Raw genomic sequence first — 22,034 nt, forward strand, 5'->3', positions numbered from 1 at the left:
TACCAGGAGACCCATCTCCTACCCCCAGAGGCACATCTCGAAGACAGACACACATCTCCAGTACCGGAGATGTCTCTGGAAACTTCCCGATGTATGCAGTAAAAGGCAAAAAAGGAAGGCAAATAAATAAAATAAGCCTACAGCAAAGAAAAGTCATAGGGAAATAACTAGTAAGGAAAACACATTGCAGGAAGGCAAAAATCCATGCAAAGTTATAGTGATCAGATCTAATGACAGTGTAGACTTTTTGAGAGGGAAATAAACAGTTCTATGACTGATTTCTTGTCATTTTAATGGTCTAAAGAAAAATTGCCTTATTTAGCTGACAATAGTGGGTGTACTTAACACCTATATTACCTTACTTTCACTAAACCATTTAGACTGGCTATGGTACCATCAGTATAAGGCTATAAGCAATATTAATTTCAATTTTTGTTCAATTTTAAAGTTAATGTTAAACTTTACTATTGTTCTTGTTTTCAAAGTTCTCGGTCATGATAGTTTCTGGAAATAATTAAAAATTATATTAAAAACAAATTGGCATCTCCAATTACCCATCTCCCATTTTTGAAAATTAGTCGTACCAGTATCGGTACCAGTCTCTGGAGTCTCCAAGTATGCCCAACTCCTGGTAACCTTGGTAAAATCTCTCAAACTTAATGCCAATTCAATCATAAGGTCTACTCTAATGCACTTAATAATATGCCAATACTATTTGTACTGCATAAATGATAGTTTGCAACAAAGATGACATGCAACCAGATTTATTTTTGTTTCAAATCTCTCTTATATTTTTCTTGGGTAAGGTCTTGCACAAGTTCGATTTGGACTTTGAAGATACATCTTAATTAAATGGGAGAATATGGCACTGCTAATATTGTAAAAGAAGAACAATCTAAAGTGATGATATGATCACTTCAGACTTTTGTACAGAGTCCAGTTTGTAGGGGCATTACTATCAACATTGAATGAGTCACTGTGCTAAGAACAATGCTTTGTTGACAAAAATTGTTGTAACCTCTCCTCTTTTTTCGGGTGTAGGTTACATATTATATCTTATCTTGAATATTTACAACTACAAACTATAATGTACTGATTCACATGCATTTGAATCAATTATTCATGTTGAAAAAAATCTCCTATTTGAGCCAGATATACACATAGTAGTATATTCTATACACATGAGATGTGATACCCTAGGCTTCCTTGCTGGATTTTGCTGCAAAATGATTGAATATTGTTTCCAAAGTTGACTGACCAATGCTGTACTCAGCAATACCAGTTATTTCCCTGCAATGAAATATTGTCAAGTAACTGCAAACAAAGAAATTAAAAAAGTTCATGACAAATAATCTTGAAGAGAGAACCACTATTAGATCTGGTGTCTTCAAACAAACCTGTTGCGTTCCAAATGACCAAATATATCAGCAAGAGATGCCTCAGATTGGTATGGGAGCTGCAGTTAAAGTGTCATGCAAAATAGCACATCAGAAAAGATTACTCCAACCATTATCACCAGTAGCAAACCAAATTTACTGTACAAGATAAAAAAGAAAGCACATATTTCGTTAAAAGATCTGAAAAATTGCATCTACCTTGACTTGATTGTATATTGTATTTTACCATGTAATGCATCTGTGTTGAATGAAAAAAGATGTTGCATCCAATTATACAATATAATCATTTATAAAGAAGCTGCAAAGGGAAAAACAAGGGATGAAACTCACTAGATTTTTGTTGTATGAAATCTAAAACAAAGGGTCATGAACTGGGTGCCTGGAAGTGGAGAGGTTTCAATGCTAGACACATGTTAGCAGACCCATTTGTAAACACCTTATACATGGCATATGCAATACATATGCTTCCAATGGAAAGTACTATCATTTGGAAAGATCAGAAATAACTCAATTATTAGTCACACTTTGCATGTTTCCAAACAAATTTTAGCCTGCAGCTCCTCTCACAGAGAAAGATGTAAACTATCAGTTTAAGATAAAACTGCTGCACTGCATAGATTTTTAGCCTTTGTCGTAAGGTCATGTAACTGAATTAGGGATAGTGTTCCCAAGGCAACATTGCCAGGGCCACATACAATTTGATGGTAATTCTCCCTCTAAATCTTACTAGTTTACATAAGGTCTACGACTCTACATACATCACATTACATGATCAGCTTCTGAGGGCTGTCCTCAATTATGACTACAATCAACATTTGTGAAATACACAACCCATGAGTTGGACGGTACTTATATGACTGTTCTTTTGCAAGCAGTGACAAAATGGCCACTATTGATCAGCAAAATTATCTACTCCCCTTAATCTCAATCTGTTCCTCACTGCAAATCATTTTATATCAACTTTTTTGTCCAGATCCTTGGTTATTTCAATACAATTGAATAACAAAGGGTAACTTAAGATAGGCACATGGGGAACAGCTGACCCCTACAATGAAACTGAAGCCCTAAAGAAGTTGGTTGATAGTGATACAGTTTGATGACACTACACAGGTACCAACGAAATTTATAAAAATACGAAGCAACTTGAAAGAATGATATTGCAGGGCATAATATTAACTATTAAGTATTTTGCTGCAGATATGCAATTCCCAACAACAAAATTAGTGCATAGGACCCCCAAAATGTTTTCACTGATAATTCTATTTTAAATTTATTATTATCAATTTATAGCCATTTAAAATTTTCAAAAAATATTGTAGCTTTTTTTCAAAGTAGCTATCAAGTAAACTATGATTATGTCAACAGAAGGCAAGAAGTCCAAGGTTTGACAAGTAGAAACCTGATAACTAAGATTGTAACCATTGCGTCCTTGAAATGTTGCACCAGGAAATGATGAAAAGACAAAAGAGTCAATTTTGGCTACACGCTCTTTGGTTAGCCACCATTCGCAAAAAACTTTCAAAGGAATGCCACCTGAAAGGGAACCATCATTCATGGCACAAACAGCATGCAAGTTAGAAATAGCAGAACAAAAATTGATTAGATACATTAAGAAAGGAGATCAAAACATGATCATGAGAGTTAAGAATACTGATTAACTTTATTCTTCATTAGCAAAGAGCTAAAATTTTACCATGAAGAAGTAAAGCATCAAAATTTAATATATTTAAATCATGGCCAGGTTCAAAAAATTCATGAAGAAACACAAGTCTCATGCAAGTTATGCCATTTAAATATTATGAAGCATGTACAACTTGCATTACATAGTGGTTGCAGTTTTTAAAGATTAAAGAAACCACAATTTACAAGCTTGCATGACCTAATTTTCTATATTGTAAATACTTTAGTAAAGTCATCCAAAGAGATATTTAAGACATGTAACAGTGTTTGCACTTGCATATCCAATGGTGTACACATTCTGCAAATAAGACATTGATATGAAATGCACTCCATATGAAGCAACATATGTCACATAGATTAGAATTTAATATAAAATTGGAACAGCAACATTTCAGCATCTATAAATAGTGAATTCTTTCAAAACAGCATTTCGTTGGAACCATTTCAAACACTGAAATGTCAAAATTTACCAGCCACAGTAAGTAATACAAATAAAATGTTAGCATGAAGAAAAGGTTGACTCCAACAAAATTATTGGAGCAAGAATTTATGGAGTTTCAATATACATTAGGTGGGAATTCTGTTGAGGCCTCGCACAGATAACACAGATTCGTCTGGTTATGAGGTAGTATTCCTAGAAAACAAAAAGCTTATGCTTTTCATGGAGAGTAAATCATCAGTCATTCAAGATTGGGCCCAATTTGTTAAGTTTGCAGAGGACAATGAAATATAGCATAAGGATATTTTTGTCATCTTCGCCTCATTTGGTGGAATTTTTGTGAGATTGACCTTATTCACTGTCAAGGGCATTGTTTATGGACAATCAGAAGGTATTGGATCTCTACTTTCCCAAGTGATAGTGAACCCTTAGAAAGTGATAGTGAACCTCTATATCAAACATTGTGAAGATAAGGCTCTCAACTTGTTTCCACTGAAACCAAAATGGTGAAAGATATATGCGGATTGCTTTAAGTTATGTTAGAATCTAGGTAGAGAGAAACTAGAGCTCGATGCACACCTCAACAATTTTTACAACACCATTAAATTAATGCAATACTTGAAGACCAATAGTTTTTTGCCCTGTTTGGATGTCCCCCTTACAAGAATGAAAAATGGTTCCAATTGCTCAACACGTTTACAGAAAAGAACTCATGGAGATCTTTACCTACACATCCTTGCACAGAAATTGTGAGTTCTCAAAGTAGAGCTTTTTGATGAAGAAAATTTGGAGAAAGAGGTCAAGCATTGACTATGGTTTTAACAAGAATTTCTACAATGGTATACAAATCGCTAGAGCTATTCAATAGGAAAAGAGGGAAGAGTATGGTGACAAAGGTTGAAGGATTCAACATTAGTAAATAGACAACTTGAGGTTTCCAATAAGAAAAAGAGAGAATTGAGGCATGGTCCAAAGCGTCAAAGGATTCACAAGGGTAAACAGATATCTAGAGCTTCCTATTAGGCAAAGAGGGAATAGGTGCAGCAAGGAAGGTCAAGGGGTTTAACAAATCCACCTCTAGCTTTCCGTAAAGGTATTTCCAAACAAATTCAAAAAAATTTAAGAGCCAAAACATTAAGACCACATTTCTTCCTATTACCAATTTAATTCACAATTTTCAATCTGACACAAAACATATAATAACCAATTGCAATGTTATATTATGAAGAGCTCTATACAAAATCCAACAAATCAGCAGCATGCTGCTAGATATATATCTAATTTTTTTTGCCATTCAAAGTATATCTAATGTATATTTATATACAAGAGTGGAAGATGAAAGGATTTCATGGTATTTACAAGAAGACCAACCTTTTCCTTCTGAAATTTCATCTCTCATCTTGTAGCTTCTAGAAAATCTATACAACAACAATGTCCAACAAAACTAAAACCATTGAAGTTGTAAACCACAGAAAATAAGGAATTAGGGCTATTTGATTTGATCATGTGTGCTGAAGCACCATATTTGAAGATTGTCATGAAGACAGCATATGGATTGAAGCACCACTATTGTACAGAGAGATAACCAAACTTGCAAATCCTATTAGATCAATTGCCACTTTTTGAGAAGCAATTGTCCCCCGCTGCAACAAGTTTTTTATATGTGGAAAGTTGGCAACTTGAGCTTCTATGAACCATTTTTGCTGGGCAGGAACTTGACTAAGATTGGCAACCTAGTAGAATGGAATCTATTGGTTTGTTGCATATTTGGCCTTGGTAGCAAATGACTTGATCCACTTCTACTAAAATGTTGTACTTAGGATTAATCTCCATTGGCTGAAGCTCTTTTGCAACATTTAGTGTGTCCATCAGAGTTGGAAAGTAATGGTGCAAGAGCTTTGCATCATATATTGTATGAGCTTTGCATCATATATTGTATGTAGAACAAGATAAGCTTGAAGATTGCGCTCAAAGCCACTCTCTCATATCTCCTTAGTAATGGTGCATTGGTGATACTATAAAGGACTGATCTTTGCAATATAGTCCTATGAGTCTTTCCTTCTGCAAATGAAGCCATACTTCATTACCAACCTTAAAGGTGTTAAGGTCACCCTGAATAGGATGGATCATTGTGGTACTTGCATTTGGTATTTGACTTATGCAAAATGCCTTGCAGTTGTTGTTGAACTAGACATGTCAATTCACTTGTGAAATTAACCAACTTCACTTTGAGCTGAAGAATACGCCACTGTAGAGAATAGCATAGGATAAACTACATTGATGGGCGTTGATAGTTGGACAAAGCTTTGTTGTACCTATGATGGAACAAGCATAAGAATTGTGTTCCAATTGCAATGAAATTTTACATTCTAAGAAAATGTTCAATCACCATATCCACCACTTTGGTTTCGATAATCATCTAAGGATAGAATGCAGTAGACTTAAGTTTGTTTCCATCATTGACCACCATGTGTTTTAGAATCTCTCAAGAATCTTGTATCTATTAGATATTATAATTGATGGTAATCCAAATTAAACCCACACATTTTGAAAGCACAATTGAGTTGTTTTTAGAATTAAGTTAGCCTTTTTATATGGCATGAGAATAGCCATATTTGAGAACCTACAAATTACGATTAACACAATCATTGGCATATTTAATAGTAGGCAAACCTGAAAGGAAGTCCATGCAAACTAATCCCAAGGTTTGTTTGATAATAACAAGAATGTGGTAGACTTATCTTTGTGTCCATCATTGACCATAGTGTATTTTAGAAATCGCTCAAGAATCTTGAGTCTATTAGATATGATAATTGACAATAAGAAAAAATGAACCCACATACAATTTGAAAGCACAATTGAGTTGTTTCCAGAGTTGTGTCAGTCTTTTCATATGGCATGACAATAGCCATCTTTGAGAACCTACAAATTACTAAATAAACGCCAATCATTGGCATGTTTAAAAATTAATAGTAAGTGGACCTGAAGGAAATCCATGGAAACCAATCCAAAGGTTTGTTTGATAATAACAAAAGTGTATACATTCCTTTCCTCTAGCAAGTTGAATTGGCTATCACACAGGTGGTAAAGGATCTAGTGTATTTTACAACATGATGTAGCCAAAAAAATGCTTCAAACTTGCACTTGTCTTTCCAACTCCATAAGGACCTATGGACTTGCTGAAGGGAGCCTCCAATATCAACCTTTGGTGATTTACCGCATGTCATCGACACATTTCCTAGATGATACAACTATCCATCCTGCAAGTGGTAACATGGGATAGACTCATCACTATACAATCATAGTGAATATCTGCAAACTCTGAGCCACATTTATACAACTGTGGCCAAGAGTAAGTCTCATGTCCAGATATGTCAAGCACAAAAACAAGAGTTTGAACCAGGGATTCACTCAAACAAATTGCCATTGAATCGAAAAAATCCCTTTGTATGCCTAGTGTTCATATGGAATCATCAAAGATAAAAAGAACAATTTCGATTCTGCATTTGCTGCAATTTATGTTTTATCTATAGGAACTATAATAATTTAGGATCTGCATGGGTGAAAATCTCCTTTAACAATAAGTAGGTAGAACTTTCAACATTTATATACATGGATGATGGCATAAAGCTCCTATTCATGTGTGATATTTTTTTACCATGAAAATTGTTAGATTCAGGCTAAGAGTAACATGCTCAACTCACACAAATGGCATGTTGTAAGATAGCAAAAACCCATACAAAAATATTCACTAATGGAGTAAAGATTTGTTCAAAAGGATAGTCTTCTTATTCACAACAAAGTACAAATCTTCATCTTGATCTTATAATCTAGAATATGCTCCATCAACTTAAACTTAGTACGTTAACCAATTCGCAATGCATGGGTATATAATTGTTGACTTGGTGGTCAGCACCTCCTTGGGGATTCGTGACATGGCTTAATCGCAACCCATAGGTCAGGTTAAATTTGGCATTTGTATGTGATGTACCCTTCTTGTTGTCATCATATATTCAGTGAGATTAGCCTATCATTCCGACCCTCGTAGTCTAATGAGGATGGAGAGAGGATCCTTTGAGAGATGCAGCTTCTCCAATGGTCAGAGTTTTGTAGGTTTGGCTTCATTTGGACTCCGTATGCATTACTTAGTATTTATAGTAAGTCAGAGATGCTTAGAGTGGGACCTTACTATTTTTAGTAAGGTGTGTGATCGTATGCAGCATCATCAGCTTAGGCCCTAGTTCAGACAACACTTAGAGATATTGAGTAATTATGGAGATATTAATGTTTATTTGGCCTAAATAAACATTAATGGTTTAGAAGCTTATATTATAAAGTTATAATATGATGTTGGTGTTGGAAATAAGCCACACCCGGACTGACAATGGACTGGTCCAAGAGGGGCCAGTAGCTCAGTGGTAGAGCACTCCAGCAACGATGGAAGGTCCTAAGTTCGAGTCCTAGCAAGTCCATGTCTCAACATGGTATCAGAGCTAGGTCCAGGCTAGGAGCCCCAAGCACACAAGAGGTGTGGCTTAAAGGGGGGTTGTTGGTGTTGGAAATAAGCCACACCCAGACCGACGATGGACTGGTCCAAGAGGGGCCAGTAGCTAAATGGTAGAGCACTCCAGCGATGGAAGGTCCTAGGTTCGAGTCCTAGCTGGTCCATGTCTCAACATATTACTTTATATCACAACTTAAGTGAGGGTCGTGGCATCATGAGATGGGGCCATTTTGAGTTAATTAATTGGGCTCATTTATCAAGGCAATTATTAAATGACAAAGTGCACATGTTATATTCATTTGATTTGTCTTTGTATTCATTTGCAGTGACCAACTCACTTTCCAAAGTGCTAACTTGTCTCAAAAGTTCCTCTTTATCATGTTGCATGTGAATCAAATCAGTTTTAAGCATATCATTTTCATAGCTAAGCCTTTGAGATTCATCTGATCTTTCATTAAGTCTTTTGGCCAAATCTTCCTCATTCCTCTTTCTATCTTCAATATCCTTGCATAGTCTCATGGTTAAATCTTGCATCCCATTCTTCATGTTATTGTTCTCTTGTCTCAATTTCTCTGCAATATCTCTGAGAGTTTCTTTTTCTTTATCATCTTGATTTTGCAATTGCACATGTAATTCTTTTCTCTTATTCTTTGCTATAACCAGGTTATCTTGAAGTGCTTTGATAAATTCCCGAGCAGTTCTGAGTTCATCTTCTAGTTTGATATTCTTCAATTTTTCTGCATCAAAATCTTCAAGAGCTCCTTCCAACTGTTGATTCAAACTTTCCATCGGTACCGGTTTCAGAATATTCCTCAAGCTGTTAGGCTTTTGCAAATAGAGGACTAGGCTCTGATGCCAACAATCTCCCCCTTTGGCATTGATGGCAACACTCATGAGAAAATTCCAAAAACTAATATCCAAAAATGAAGTCCAAAACTGATCCAAAAATAAGAGTGCTCCCCCTAAGCAAATGATCCCTTCTGTATATTTTTCTCCACGCTACTACTCCCCCTTTGTCATCAATGACAAAGGATGTCAAAAAGAGTCAAAAAGTTCAAAATTCTACCTCAAAGCCTGTAACCGGTTATGTACATCTGAAAGATATCCGCCAAAATCAGATTAAGACTCTGCATAAATTTAGTGTTGTCAGAAATAATGGTTTTAGTTTGTTGGATCATACAAGTCAGATAATGCATCTGTTGCTCCGGTGATCTTTCTCCTTGGATTGTTTCTTTAGACAGCTCAATCCGCTGTGTTCAAAGGTTGTCCAATCTAGGACCAAGTTTATTTTTCAGCTCTCGGGCCTTCATTCTTATCCTTGCTTTTTCCTTTTCTAATTTCTCAATCTTTTCTTCAAAAACTGCCATTTCTTGATCAAAAACTGAAGTAAGTTTCAAAGAACCTATCATGTTATCTGCTATATCATCAATCTCTTTTTGTGTTTTCTTTATCTCTTCATCAATGTCCTCTGTTAGGAGGTGAGGCTTGCATGCTTCCTTATACAATTCTTTATATTCCAAAATAGTGGAATTAAGTGCCGGTAATAGAGAATCAATATGCTCAGTACAACCCTTAATAGTCTTATCAAATAATTCACCTTTCTCCTTGTTCACCCTTTCCTTAACAGTCTCTTCATTAATTTTATCCACAGTTAGAATATTTGAAGCAATGAATTTGGACAATGTGTCCAATTTACCTAAAGATCCATCAATATGATCAACTTTACATGCCGGTGCAATCATTTTCAAAATAAGTAAAGTATCATAAATGGCCTTAAATGCTAAGGTGTTGTAATCTGTGATCCTCTTTATGGAATCCAAAAGTACATCTATCACATTAGTAGGTCTATAATCCATAGTGGAAGTGCTAGGCGGAGTGTAAGGTTCTACAGTTGGTTTCTTCTCATCTCCGGATGTCTGCACATTAACCACTACTGCTATCTTGTTTCCATCATTGACCTCTTCTTTATTCACTGTTTCTTCCTTTTGCTCACTCTGTTTTTCAACTTTGTTTTCATCCTTACCATCATCCTTACTTTTTGCCTTGCTGACTGCCGGTTCAGCTACACTCTGTTCTTGTCCTTTTCCGGTTTCAGTTTGTGCTTCTATTTCTGCTTCTACCGGTTTCTCAATGTTAAGCTGAGTAGCATCGGGGATGGTATCTGTTTTCTTAACTTCAGCTGGTATCTCAATATTCTGAGAGTCAACAGTGTTGACCGGTGACTCAGAGACCTCAACATTTGTAGCTTCAGCTGTCTTAACCTCTGCAGTTTCCTTATCCATGACAATGTTAAAATCCTGTGTGTCTACATTCATGGTAAAAAGAATTTCAGACTCCAAATTAGTGTCATCTTGTGTCATTTCCTCTGCCTTTTCCTCCGGTTGATTATTAGTTTGTGTCAGTGCCTCTGCAGTTATTGGTGGGGTGTCTTGTGCCGGTGGAGGAAGGTTATCCTTGACCGTGATATCAGGTACACTACCAATTTTTCCTTTACCCTTGTCTTTCTGATATACCTTGGTAAATGACTTGTCTATTTTCTGTCTATCCTTCTCTTCTTTCTTCTCTCTTTCCACAAAAAATATATCCCACTTATTTGTCGTTTCATTTGCTATTTCTTTCACTCTGCTTGCCATAAGGCACCTGTCGGTGACCACTCACAAAAACTGTTCTATTTGCCTCTGATATTAAATCATCAATCTCCTATTTGGAATTAACAGGATGCACAGCAAGTAGAGCCTCTACTTTCAATTTCTTATCTAATTCCATTACCGACATTCTCTTAGCCTCTAATCTCAAGTATAAATCATTAGGTAGATCATCTACGACTTCAATAAGAACTTTCTTGTAGATATCAAGATGTAAAATAATGTTTTCCTCTATAGTATCCTTATCTGAATCCTTGAAAGAATGATAAAGTTTATTCACATTACTAAGGTTACCTTCTTGTGTGATTTCATTGATCAACTCTTCTGGTGTAAGAGTATTCGGTTCCTTAGGTTATGGTTTCTTCTTTGGAGTCACTTTCTTCTTCTGACCAATGGGCTCTCTTATAGCCTGTTGTTTCTTTCTCTGTGTCCTTGACTTCTTGGGAGATGGAGCAGGTGCCAGTGAGGGTTTTCTTTTCTTCCTGTCCACTCTCTTGAATTCAGTTGCCTAGTCACTGTCAGAATCAGATGAAGTAGACACAGGGGAAATGTGAGCTACCGGTTTCTGCTCTGATTGACTTTCTGTCATACTAGCAGCAATACCGCCAAGAATCATCAATCCTTCTGTAACATCTTTTACCATCTTAGAAGCATCTTTCATAAATTTATCTCTTATCTTCTACTTCATCATAGCTACACCACTTTCAATGGTTTGAGCATTACCAAATATTTCCTCTGTTGGTTCCGGTGGAGCATCTAGGAGTATTTTAGCATATGAGTCTAAGATGTGAGAATCCACCTCATATCCCATTTTAGTAATCCAAACAGTTCTGGGTCTAACTGCCTCCATCCAAATTTCATCTCTTTTCACTACAAAGCATATTTGTTTGTCATATTTATCTACGATGCTTTGTGGAATCCTTTCCCTCTGTTTCATTTTAGTTTGGAAATTCTTGAAGTAGTCTTTCACCAACTCATCACTGTTAGCTCCCATACCGGTAATTGCCTCCTTTATCTGTTTTCCAACAGAAATATCATAGGCAAAATCCTTATGACCTATACCGGGGATCTCTTTTGAAAAGTAAAGCATTAAACATACTATCAAACTTCCAAATTTGAAGGTTCCTTTCTTATCACCTTTGATCTTGTGCAAATTCTCTAACAATTCATCCTTTAACCATTCACAAATATCAATCTTTGCATTGTTCAAATATCATCTCATGTGCACTGTGAATGCATGAACTAGATACAGAATTCAACCTGTTTGTATGACCAACTTTATAGCTAATGACCATGCTAGCAAATTTAATATTTTTATCCTTTATATCATTGACCCTAAGTGACCGGTTGTCAAATGTAGCTCCGGTTAAGCTCATAACCTCTTTGTTAGGGATTTTCTTCTTCTTGTCAGGTCTAGAACCAGTGGAGGGTAAACCAGTAACAACCCTGATAGCTTCCTTGGTAATCTTAAATACTGAGTCCAACCACATAAATTCACCGTGAACCGTGCTAAGGACATAGCGGACGACTTCATCTGAGAATTTTGGCATATGGAGGATGTCTATGAAACCTAAATCCTCAACTACCTTATGTTCCGGTTTCACTACCCCATTCTTGTCAGTGATTACATTCATATACATGTTCATCAAATCTTCAGACCCTAAACTTTCTATGTAACAATGTATGTATGCCCTAGGGTCCTCAGCAAACGCGAATCCCTTCGGGATTCTAGAAAATGCACCAATAGAGTCATCTAGTTTTGCTATCTTTGGAATGATCTTGAAAACGGGTCTAGGTCGTTTAATGTTTTCCACAATAGTAGGGTTTGCTACGAATTCGGGAACAGAAGATGAAGATGACATTGCAAAAGATATATACCTTTTAATTGAGAAATCCTTGAATGCTCTGAAAAGACCTTTGCTGCTTCGCCTTTTGAATGCCTTTGCTCAATTTCGCTCTCTTCGAATGCTTGGATGCTTGGTGAATTAAAATGAGAGGTTACAATGCCTTTATAACCAAAAATTGACTTACAACCGCAATAAATGTTTCGTCGGTGAAGTGAAAACTCCACATATCCGCCGGTAAAGAAGAAATATAACTTCTTACCACCAACCGAGGGTAAATGCATGATTTTCAATTTGTTGCCTTACCCCTAAGGATTATTCCTTAGTTAGATGAAGAATCTCCTGCCGGTGCAGGATTACCCTGTTCTGCCGGTGCAGTGACAGATTCATCACTTCTTTGATCTCTCTTCCTAATCCATTGTTTAGAAAATTTTTGCTTGATTTCAGTTACCTTTTCTTTGCCTTTGTTATTGGATCCTTTATTGTTCACATGTACATTCTTGCTTCTACAAAATTTTGCAATATGCCCAATCTTGTTACATGCATAACAAGTTACATTGTTTTTTTGAATAGCCTTTCCATAACCTTGACCGGTTTGAGTTCTGCATTGATTAGATAAATGTCCAAATCTACCACAAACATAGCATTTCACATTCATTCTGCAATTGTCTGAGTTATGACCATTTTTATTGCATTTGGAACATTGACCGGTGGGTAAGTTTGTATATAGATTATTCCTAAATCTGCACTGATTTGCTCTATGACCAAATTTGTTGCAATTAAAACATTTCCCATTAAATTTATAAGCATTAGATTGCCTTACCGGTTTGCTATGGTCATGATTGTTTGCAGTCCCGGAACTTTCTCCATGTTCAAATCCAAGTCCAATTGTTTCTTGTAATGTCCCCTTTTTAGCGCAACATGATATGGGGTGTCGTTAGCCTATTCTGACACGATCCCGAAGGCTAACAAGGACATTGGTGGGATCCTGAGGTATTTTGGCCTAGGTGTTTTCAGTTTCAGGCCAATCGGTGTTGCTTTGACAAGGTTTCTAGACACTTACTATTTATAGTAAGTTAGTCTCCAAGTAGTGACTTGGAATTTTTAGTGTTTCCCTGGTTGGCATAATTATGAGTAGAAAATATTTGAAGGCGACAATGATTTAAAGGGATTATCAACAAGGTTTTAATATTTAACGATAAAGTGTAAAGTTAAATTAAATATTTAACTTTATCGTTATATTATAAGGTTGGGAATATAAAGTAATGTTTAAAATATTAAAAGTTCCCTTTAATGTGTACATTGTGGGAAATAATATTTTATTCTAAAATGTATTATCCCACATTGAGAAAATGAAGTGTTTGCATCCAGGAAGAAGATATAAATGGAGGTTGAGAGCTCTCTTTTGGGATATGCTGGGATGAATTAATGTTATGCTGTTGGATTTCGTAGAAATCTGATTATTGGGCTTGGAGGACGGAATCCCTCTTTGCTAGCATTCTCTTCGCTGTTGAAAGACACAGTCAGGAGGATTAATGGTGTTTTCATTCAGGAAACACATTGGGCTTCATTTGGTGTTCTCGCATGATGTTTTTACAGGGGTTTGAAAGTGCAGATTTGAAAATAGTGTTTTTGCTACAGTACCGCATGAATAGTGTTTTGCTACAGTGCTGCGTGAATAGTAAAAATGCTACAGTGCCGTGAATAGTGCAGCTACATTGCGTGAACAGTGTTTTCAGCAGGTTCTATACTTGTGGAGTCCAGGTTTGAATTTGTTTATTATCATATGGTCTGTAATATTCTTCAAATCTGATTTGTATGCTTAGAGTTGGAATTAAATAAATATCATCAGCATTAATCCTCTTGCTTTTGGCATTTGATATGTCTGGTTATTTTTATATTGAATAAACTTGAAAGCTTTACAATAAATACCAGTTTACCAAATTTATCCTATAGCAAATCAAGAACCAAAAAATCCAGTAGTCAGCTTGCACGCCAACTGTTTGACAAAATTACACTAAGTAGAAAGGACATAAATTTAGTACCGAACAGGGGGTGTCCATTACAGTGGTATCAGAGCAGAAGAATCTGCCATCTTGTGGGAAACTTTCACCAAAACATATTGCAGAAATAAAACAGGTCCAGAATGTATGATTGAGCATGCAACAGGGGCATTATAATTTTCGCAATACCAGGGCCAGACAAAATAGAAATCCGGATAGTCAGAGTGAGCAGTCTAGTTCATCTGTGCAGGTGGACATAGAATCCAGTCATACAGACATAGAGGAAATATTCTTCGAGCAGGACAGCAGTATGGGTGACCGAGATGAGAGGAATATCGTTCCAGATCAGGGGGAGGTAATGTTCAGACAGTTGCTGGGTAGGTTAGAGCAAGGGCAGCGTATGCAGCAGGAGCAGAATAGGCAAATGGACATGATGTTGCAGCTTATGGCTAGACAGATGGGCGTTAATATTAATCCAGGTGATGCCAACAATGGAAACAATAACAATAGGGGAAACGATAACAATAGGGGCAATGATAATAATGGAGGCCGAGGCAACAACAATGGCCCTGAGAATAATATTAATGGTAATAATGGACATGGCAACAATGGGAATGAGGCGGATAACTTTAGACACGTTGCACGCCCAGCTCGAACAGCGAGCTCGAGACCTCTTCTACCCACCTTTCCACCTAGGGATCCGGTTCAACCAGTGAACGAACCGCAGATTACTGAGTTACAGGGTCAGTTCAGGAGGGACTGGGAGGCCAGTGGACTCGAGTTTCAGGCAGATATTTCCCTCAGAGATTATATGGACTTGAGGATGAGACATATGCCTAGAGCAGGAGGGAGGAATCAGAATTTTGAGCTAAGAAAGAAAGTTGGAAAACTTTCCTTGCCTTATTATGATGCTTCAGGGAAGATGACTGCACGAGCTTGGGTGCAGAAGATAGATACATACTTGCAGCTAAATCCTATGCCTGAGGATGAGGCTATCAAGTATGCGGCTATGCATTTGGACGGCGTTGCGCATGAATGGTGGCATCATGGCATGGTGACTCTGGGGCATAATCAGATTACATCCTATGAGGAATTCACAGAAAGATTGATCGAGAGATTTGACACTAGGGATCCCGAGTTACATTTCAAGGAGCTAGCACAGTTAAAACAGTCAGGTTCAGTGGATGCTTACATCGCCGAGTTTCAGCGTTTGTCTGTACTTGTTACTGATATCTCTCCTAGGAGATTGGTGGTGTTATTTTGTGATGGGCTTGCTGATCCGTTACGTGGTTGGGTGAAGGGACATGATCCACTCACCTTAGCAGAAGCAACTAAAAAGGCACGAGATTTAGCCCCTTCGGTATACAAAGGAAAATACCATTCAACAGATTCTCCCTACCGCAAGGACAAAGACAAAAAACCATTTCAGAAAGAGTATAACAAACCCAAAGAAGGATCAAAAGGACTAGACAGTGAAACCTTGAATGAACTACGAAAGAAGAAACTATGCTTCCAGTGTAGAGAGCCTTGGGACTTATCTCATAAATGCCCTCTCAAGGCTAAGGCAAATCAAATGGAGTATTTTTCAGCAGAGGAGTCAGAGTCAGAGGGGGAGGATCAGCACTCCGATTCAGATGAGGGTAACACGATAGAGGAGAGCAGCATTCCTAAGGATGATAGATCGTTGGCACGCTTGACAGGGGCCCAAAAGGCAATCACGTTTAAGGTCAGGGGTACTATCCAGGGGCAGAAAGTGATATCTCTCATTGACACTGGGGCTACACATAACTTTATAGATACACAGTTGGTAGCCAGGAGAGGTTTACAGACAGAGGAGCATGATGGTTTTAGAGTCATGGTGGCTAATGGCCTTAAGCTATTATGTACTCAGAAGGTTTCAAATCTTCACATTAGATTTGGAGATGGCTATGAGTTGGAGGATGATTTCTATGTTGTGGACATGGGAGATTACGACGTCATCCTCGGTATGACATGGATGGCATCGCTGGTTGAGTTCACTTTCAACCTAGCGAAGTTGGAAATGAGGTTTCAGCATGAGGGTAGGACTGTTGTACTCAGGGGACTTTCAGATGGGAGTTGCAGGGTAGTCTCTTTGAGGAGAATGGAGAAACTTTTTCGACATAATGACATAGAGTGGGCAACAGAGTGCTTAGTTATGCCAACTTCACCAGAGCCTCGAGTGAAGAGTCATCCACCAGATATACAGGAGATTCTTGACAGACATGCCAAGGTATTCAGTGATATCCCGCATGGGGTTCCTCCTGACAGGGGTGCAGAGCATGTTATTGAGCTCGAGGAGGGAGCCAAACCAGTGATGATCACTCCCTATCGTCATCCTAAGAAACATAAAGATGAGATAGAGAAGGCAATTAAGGAATTGTTGGAAATGGGGCACATCAGGCCTAGCAAAAGCCCCTTTGCTTCAGCTGTAGTTCTGGTAAAGAAGAAGGATGGGACAATGCGCATGTGCATCGATTATAGGGCATTGAATAAGAAAACAATAAAAAACAGGTATCCCATTCCTAGGATTGATGAGCTGATTGATGAGTTGCATGGGGCATGTTTCTTCACCAAAATTGATTTGCGATCCGGATACCATCAGATCAGGATGAGAGCAGAGGACATTGAGAAAACAGCCTTCCGATGCCACTATGGCCACTTTGAGTTTATGGTTATGCCATTTGGACTAACCAATGCACCCGCTACATTTCAGAGTTGTATGAACCAGGTATTCAGGGAGCAGTTGAGGAGATTTGTTTTGATCTTCTTTGATGACATCTTGGTCTTCAGTAAGACCTGGGAGGAACATTCACAGCATCTGGAGGAGGTATTATCTATCTTAGAGAGAGAGTCTTTATATGCCAAGGAGTCTAAGTGTGAGTTTGGTATGACAGAATTACTATACCTTGGGCATATTATTAGTGCAGATGGAGTTCAAGTAGACCCTGAAAAGATTAGAGCTATAGTAGATTGGCCTACTCCCACGAACCTCACACAGCTTAAGGGGTTCTTTGGTTTATGCGGGTTTTACAGGAGGTTTGTTAAGGGGTTTTCACAGACGGCAGCACCTTTGACAGACCTCACTAAAAAGGGAGCCTTTGTATGGACAGAAGCAGCGCAACGATGTTTTGACCACTTCAAACAAGTGATGTCATCTTGTCCGGTTTTAGCTCTACCAGATTTCACGAAACCATTTGAACTTCAGTGTGATGCTTCAGGTGATGGGATAGGGGCAGTATTGATGCAGGAGAAACATCCCATTGCATTCGAGAGTAGGAAGCTCCGAGGTGTCGAGAGGAGCTATTCTATCTATGACAGGGAGATGTTGGCCATAATGCATGCATTGGCCAAATTCCGATCATATTTGGTAGGTGGGCGTTTTGTGATCAAAACTGATCACAACAGTATTAAATATTTCATGAACCAGCGCGATCTTAATGACCGACAACAGAAATGGGTTACTAAATTGCAGGCTTATGACTTTGACATAGAGTTTGTCAAAGGTAAGAAAAACGTGGTGGCTGATGCCTTATCTCGGAGACCTCACTTATGTGCCCTGGCAGAGATTTCAGGAGATTGGAGAGATCAGATTATAGCAGAGTATGTCGGAGATGCTTGGGCTTCTGGATTGATTTCAGGTACTATACAAGATGATCGCTATGAGGTGATAGATGGATTGATCAGAGTTCAGGACAGGGTTTATTTGATTCCGTCATCACATTTGAGAGAGGTGATACTTAAGGCATTTCATGATGCACCCACAGCTGGGCATCCGGGGATCTTCAAGACCTACAGGCAGATCCGAGAGCGGTTCACATGGAGAGGGCTCAAGGATGATGTTCAGAGGTATGTCAGGGAGTGTGCGGTTTGTCAACAGAATAAGGGAGAGCACACATTTCCTGCAGGTTTATTACAGCCCTTGCCCATTCCAGATAGGAAATGGGAAAGTATTTCGATGGACTTCATCACTGGTTTACCACGAGTGCAGGGAAGGGATTGCATCTATGTGGTGGTGGACCGCTTGACGAAGTTCGCTCACTTCTTTGCTATTCCGTCCATTTACACAGCAGCACAGGTGGCAGATCTTTTCTTTAGAGAGATATTCAGGTTACATGGGTTGCCCAGATTCATTGTCAGTGATCGGGATAGTAAGTTTATGAGTGTTTTTTGGCAGGAGTTGTTTAGGTTGTGTGGTACAGATCTTACACCTAGTACTAGTTATCATCCGCAGACAGATGGGCAAACAGAGATTGTGAATAAATGGGTGGAGGGATATTTGAGGAACTATGTAACTGCACAACAAAAGGCTTGGGTCAGATGGTTGCATATGGGAGAGTATTGTTATAACACCACTTATCATATGTCCATCAAGATGACTCCTTTCATGGCACTCTATGGTTATGACGCACCTAGCTTCATGGATTTAGCTTTGGGGGACAGCAGAGTGCCCAAAGCCAAAAACTTATTGCAGGATAGTCAGGACATCCTGAAAGTGCTCAAGGAGAATATACAGCAGGCCCAGAATCAACAGAAATTGTACGCTGATCAGCACCGAATGGAGCGCAGTTTCGAGGTAGGGGATATGGTTTACTTGAAGCTACAACCATATAGACAGTCATCACTCAAGAAGAGCGGAGCTGAAAAATTGAAGCCTAGATTTTATGGTCCCTACAGGGTGATTCGCAGAGTGGGCGAAGTCGCCTATGAGCTTGAGCTTCCAGAGGGCAGTCGGGTGCACAATGTGTTTCATGTGTCTAGGCTTAAGAAAGCCATTGGTCAAAGTGTAGTGCCTTCTGCAGATTTACCCCCTTTGGATGAGGAGGGGAAGCTTGTGTTAGTACCCGAAGCTATTCTGGATGTCAGGGAAAGGACACTCAGGAACAGAATCGTTAAGGAATACTTGGTGAAATGGAGAGACCTGCCAGATGAGGATGCTACATGGGAGAATGAACAGGTATTGCAACATTCAGGAGTGAATTTGCTTGAGGACAAGCAATTTCAAGGGGGGCGGACTGTAATGTCCCCTTTTTAGCGCAACATGATATGGGGTGTCGTTAGCCTATTCTGACACGATCCCGAAGGCTAACAAGGACATTGGTGGGATCCTGAGGTATTTTGGCCTAGGTGTTTTCAGTTTCAGGCCAATCGGTGTTGCTTTGACAAGGTTTCTAGACACTTACTATTTATAGTAAGTTAGTCTCCAAGTAGTGACTTGGAATTTTTAGTGTTTCCCTGGTTGGCATAATTATGAGTAGAAAATATTTGAAGGCGACAATGATTTAAAGGGATTATCAACAAGGTTTTAATATTTAACGATAAAGTGTAAAGTTAAATTAAATATTTAACTTTATCGTTATATTATAAGGTTGGGAATATAAAGTAATGTTTAAAATATTAAAAGTTCCCTTTAATGTGTACATTGTGGGAAATAATATTTTATTCTAAAATGTATTATCCCACATTGAGAAAATGAAGTGTTTGCATCCAGGAAGAAGATATAAATGGAGGTTGAGAGCTCTCTTTTGGGATATGCTGGGATGAATTAATGTTATGCTGTTGGATTTCGTAGAAATCTGATTATTGGGCTTGGAGGACGGAATCCCTCTTTGCTAGCATTCTCTTCGCTGTTGAAAGACACAGTCAGGAGGATTAATGGTGTTTTCATTCAGGAAACACATTGGGCTTCATTTGGTGTTCTCGCATGATGTTTTTACAGGGGTTTGAAAGTGCAGATTTGAAAATAGTGTTTTTGCTACAGTACCGCGTGAATAGTGTTTTTGCTACAGTACCGCGTGAATAGTGATTTGCTACAGTACCGCGTGAACAGTGTTTTGCTACAGTACCGCGTGAACAGTGTTTTTGCTACAGTACCGCGTGAACAGTGTTTTGCTACAGTGCTGCGTGAATAGTAAAAATGCTACAGTGCCGTGAATAGTGCAGCTACAGTGCGTGAACAGTGTTTTCAGCAGGTTCTATACTTGTGGAGTCCAGGTTTGAATTTGTTTATTATCATATGGTCTGTAATATTCTTCAAATCTGATTTGTATGCTTAGAGTTGGAATTAAATAAATATCATCAGCATTAATCCTCTTGCTTTTGGCATTTGATATGTCTGGTTATTTTTATATTGAATAAACTTGAAAGCTTTACAATAAATACCAGTTTACCAAATTTATCCTATAGCAAATCAAGAACCAAAAAATCCAGTAGTCAGCTTGCACGCCAACTGTTTGACAAAATTACACTAAGTAGAAAGGACATAAATTTAGTACCGAACAGGGGGTGTCCATTACATTTCTCCATCAGGTTTCTGATTTTTCAGCATATCATCAAGATTATCTGAACTTTTCTTAAATTTGTCTTTGTATTCATTTGCAGTGACCAACTCACTTTCCAAAGAGCTAACTTGTCTCAAAGTTCCTCTTTGTCATGTTGCATGTGAATCAAATCAGTTTTAAGCATATCATTTTCACAACTAAGCCTTTGAGATTCATTTGATCTTTCATTAAGTCTTCTAGCCAAATCTTCCTCATTCCCCTTTCTATCTTCAATATCCTTGCATAGTCTCATGGTTAAATCTTGCATCTCATTCTTCATGTTATTGTTCTCGTCTCAATTTCTCTGCAATATCTCTGAGAGTTTCTTTTTCTTCATCATTTTGATTTTGCAATTGCACATGTAATTCTTTTCTCTTATTCTTTGCTATTACCAGGTTATCTTGAAGTGCTTTGATAAATTCCCGAGCAGTTCTGAGTTCATCTTCCAGATTGATATTCTTCAATTTTTCTGCATCAAAATCTTCAAGAGCTCCTTCCAACTATTGTCTCAAACTTTCCATCGGTACCGGTTTCAGAATCTTCCTCAAGCTGTTAGGCTTTTGCAAATAGAGGACTAGGCTCTGATGTCTAGATATGTCAAGCACAAAGACAAGAGTTTGAACCAGGGATTCACTCAAACAAATTGCTATTGAATCGAAAAATCCCTTTGTATGCCTAGTGTTCATATGGAATCATCAAAGATAAAAAGAACAATTCCGATTCTACTTTTGCTGCAATTTATGTTTTATCTATAGGAAGTGGAACTATAATAATTTAGGATCTGCATGGGTGAAAATCTCCTTTAACAATAAGTAGGTAGAACTTTCAACATTTATATACATGGATGATGGCATAAAGCTCCTATTCATGTGTGATATTTTTTTACCATGAAAATTGTTAGATTTAGGCTAAGAGTAACATGCTCAACTCACACAAATGGCATGTTGTAAGATAGCAAAAACCCATACAAAAATATTCACTAATGGAGTAAAGATTTGTTCAAAAGGATAGTCTTCTTATTCACAACAAAGTACAAATCTTCATCTTGATCCTATAATCTAGAATATGCTCCATCAACTTAAACTTAGTACGTTAACCAATTCGCAATGCATGGGTCAGCACCTCCTTGGGGATTCGTGACATGGCTTAATCGCAACCCATAGGTCAGGTTAAATTTGGCATTT

At 38.0% G+C, this 22,034-nt stretch overlaps 1 protein-coding gene across 3 annotated transcripts in view; it reads right to left on the bottom strand.

Moving 5' to 3' along the window:
• Window positions 1–844: 844 nt before the first annotated feature.
• LOC131060731 (ABC transporter A family member 1) overlaps window positions 845–22,034 on the bottom strand; it is a 233,622-nt gene continuing 212,432 nt past the window's right edge. For all 3 annotated transcript variants that reach the window (XM_057994085.2, XM_057994086.2, XM_057994087.2), the window contains 3 exons: window positions 2,797–2,930; window positions 1,398–1,456; window positions 845–1,290 (listed from right to left, as the gene is read on the bottom strand). In XM_057994085.2, coding sequence (XP_057850068.2) covers window positions 1,197–1,290; window positions 1,398–1,456; window positions 2,797–2,930 — 287 coding nt within the window. In that variant the 3' untranslated portion in view covers window positions 845–1,196. The remainder of the gene's footprint in view (window positions 1,291–1,397; window positions 1,457–2,796; window positions 2,931–22,034) is intronic.

This window comes from Cryptomeria japonica, chromosome 10, assembly GCF_030272615.1.
Source record: "Cryptomeria japonica chromosome 10, Sugi_1.0, whole genome shotgun sequence".
In the NCBI taxonomy this organism is placed as follows: domain Eukaryota; kingdom Viridiplantae; phylum Streptophyta; class Pinopsida; order Cupressales; family Cupressaceae; genus Cryptomeria; species Cryptomeria japonica.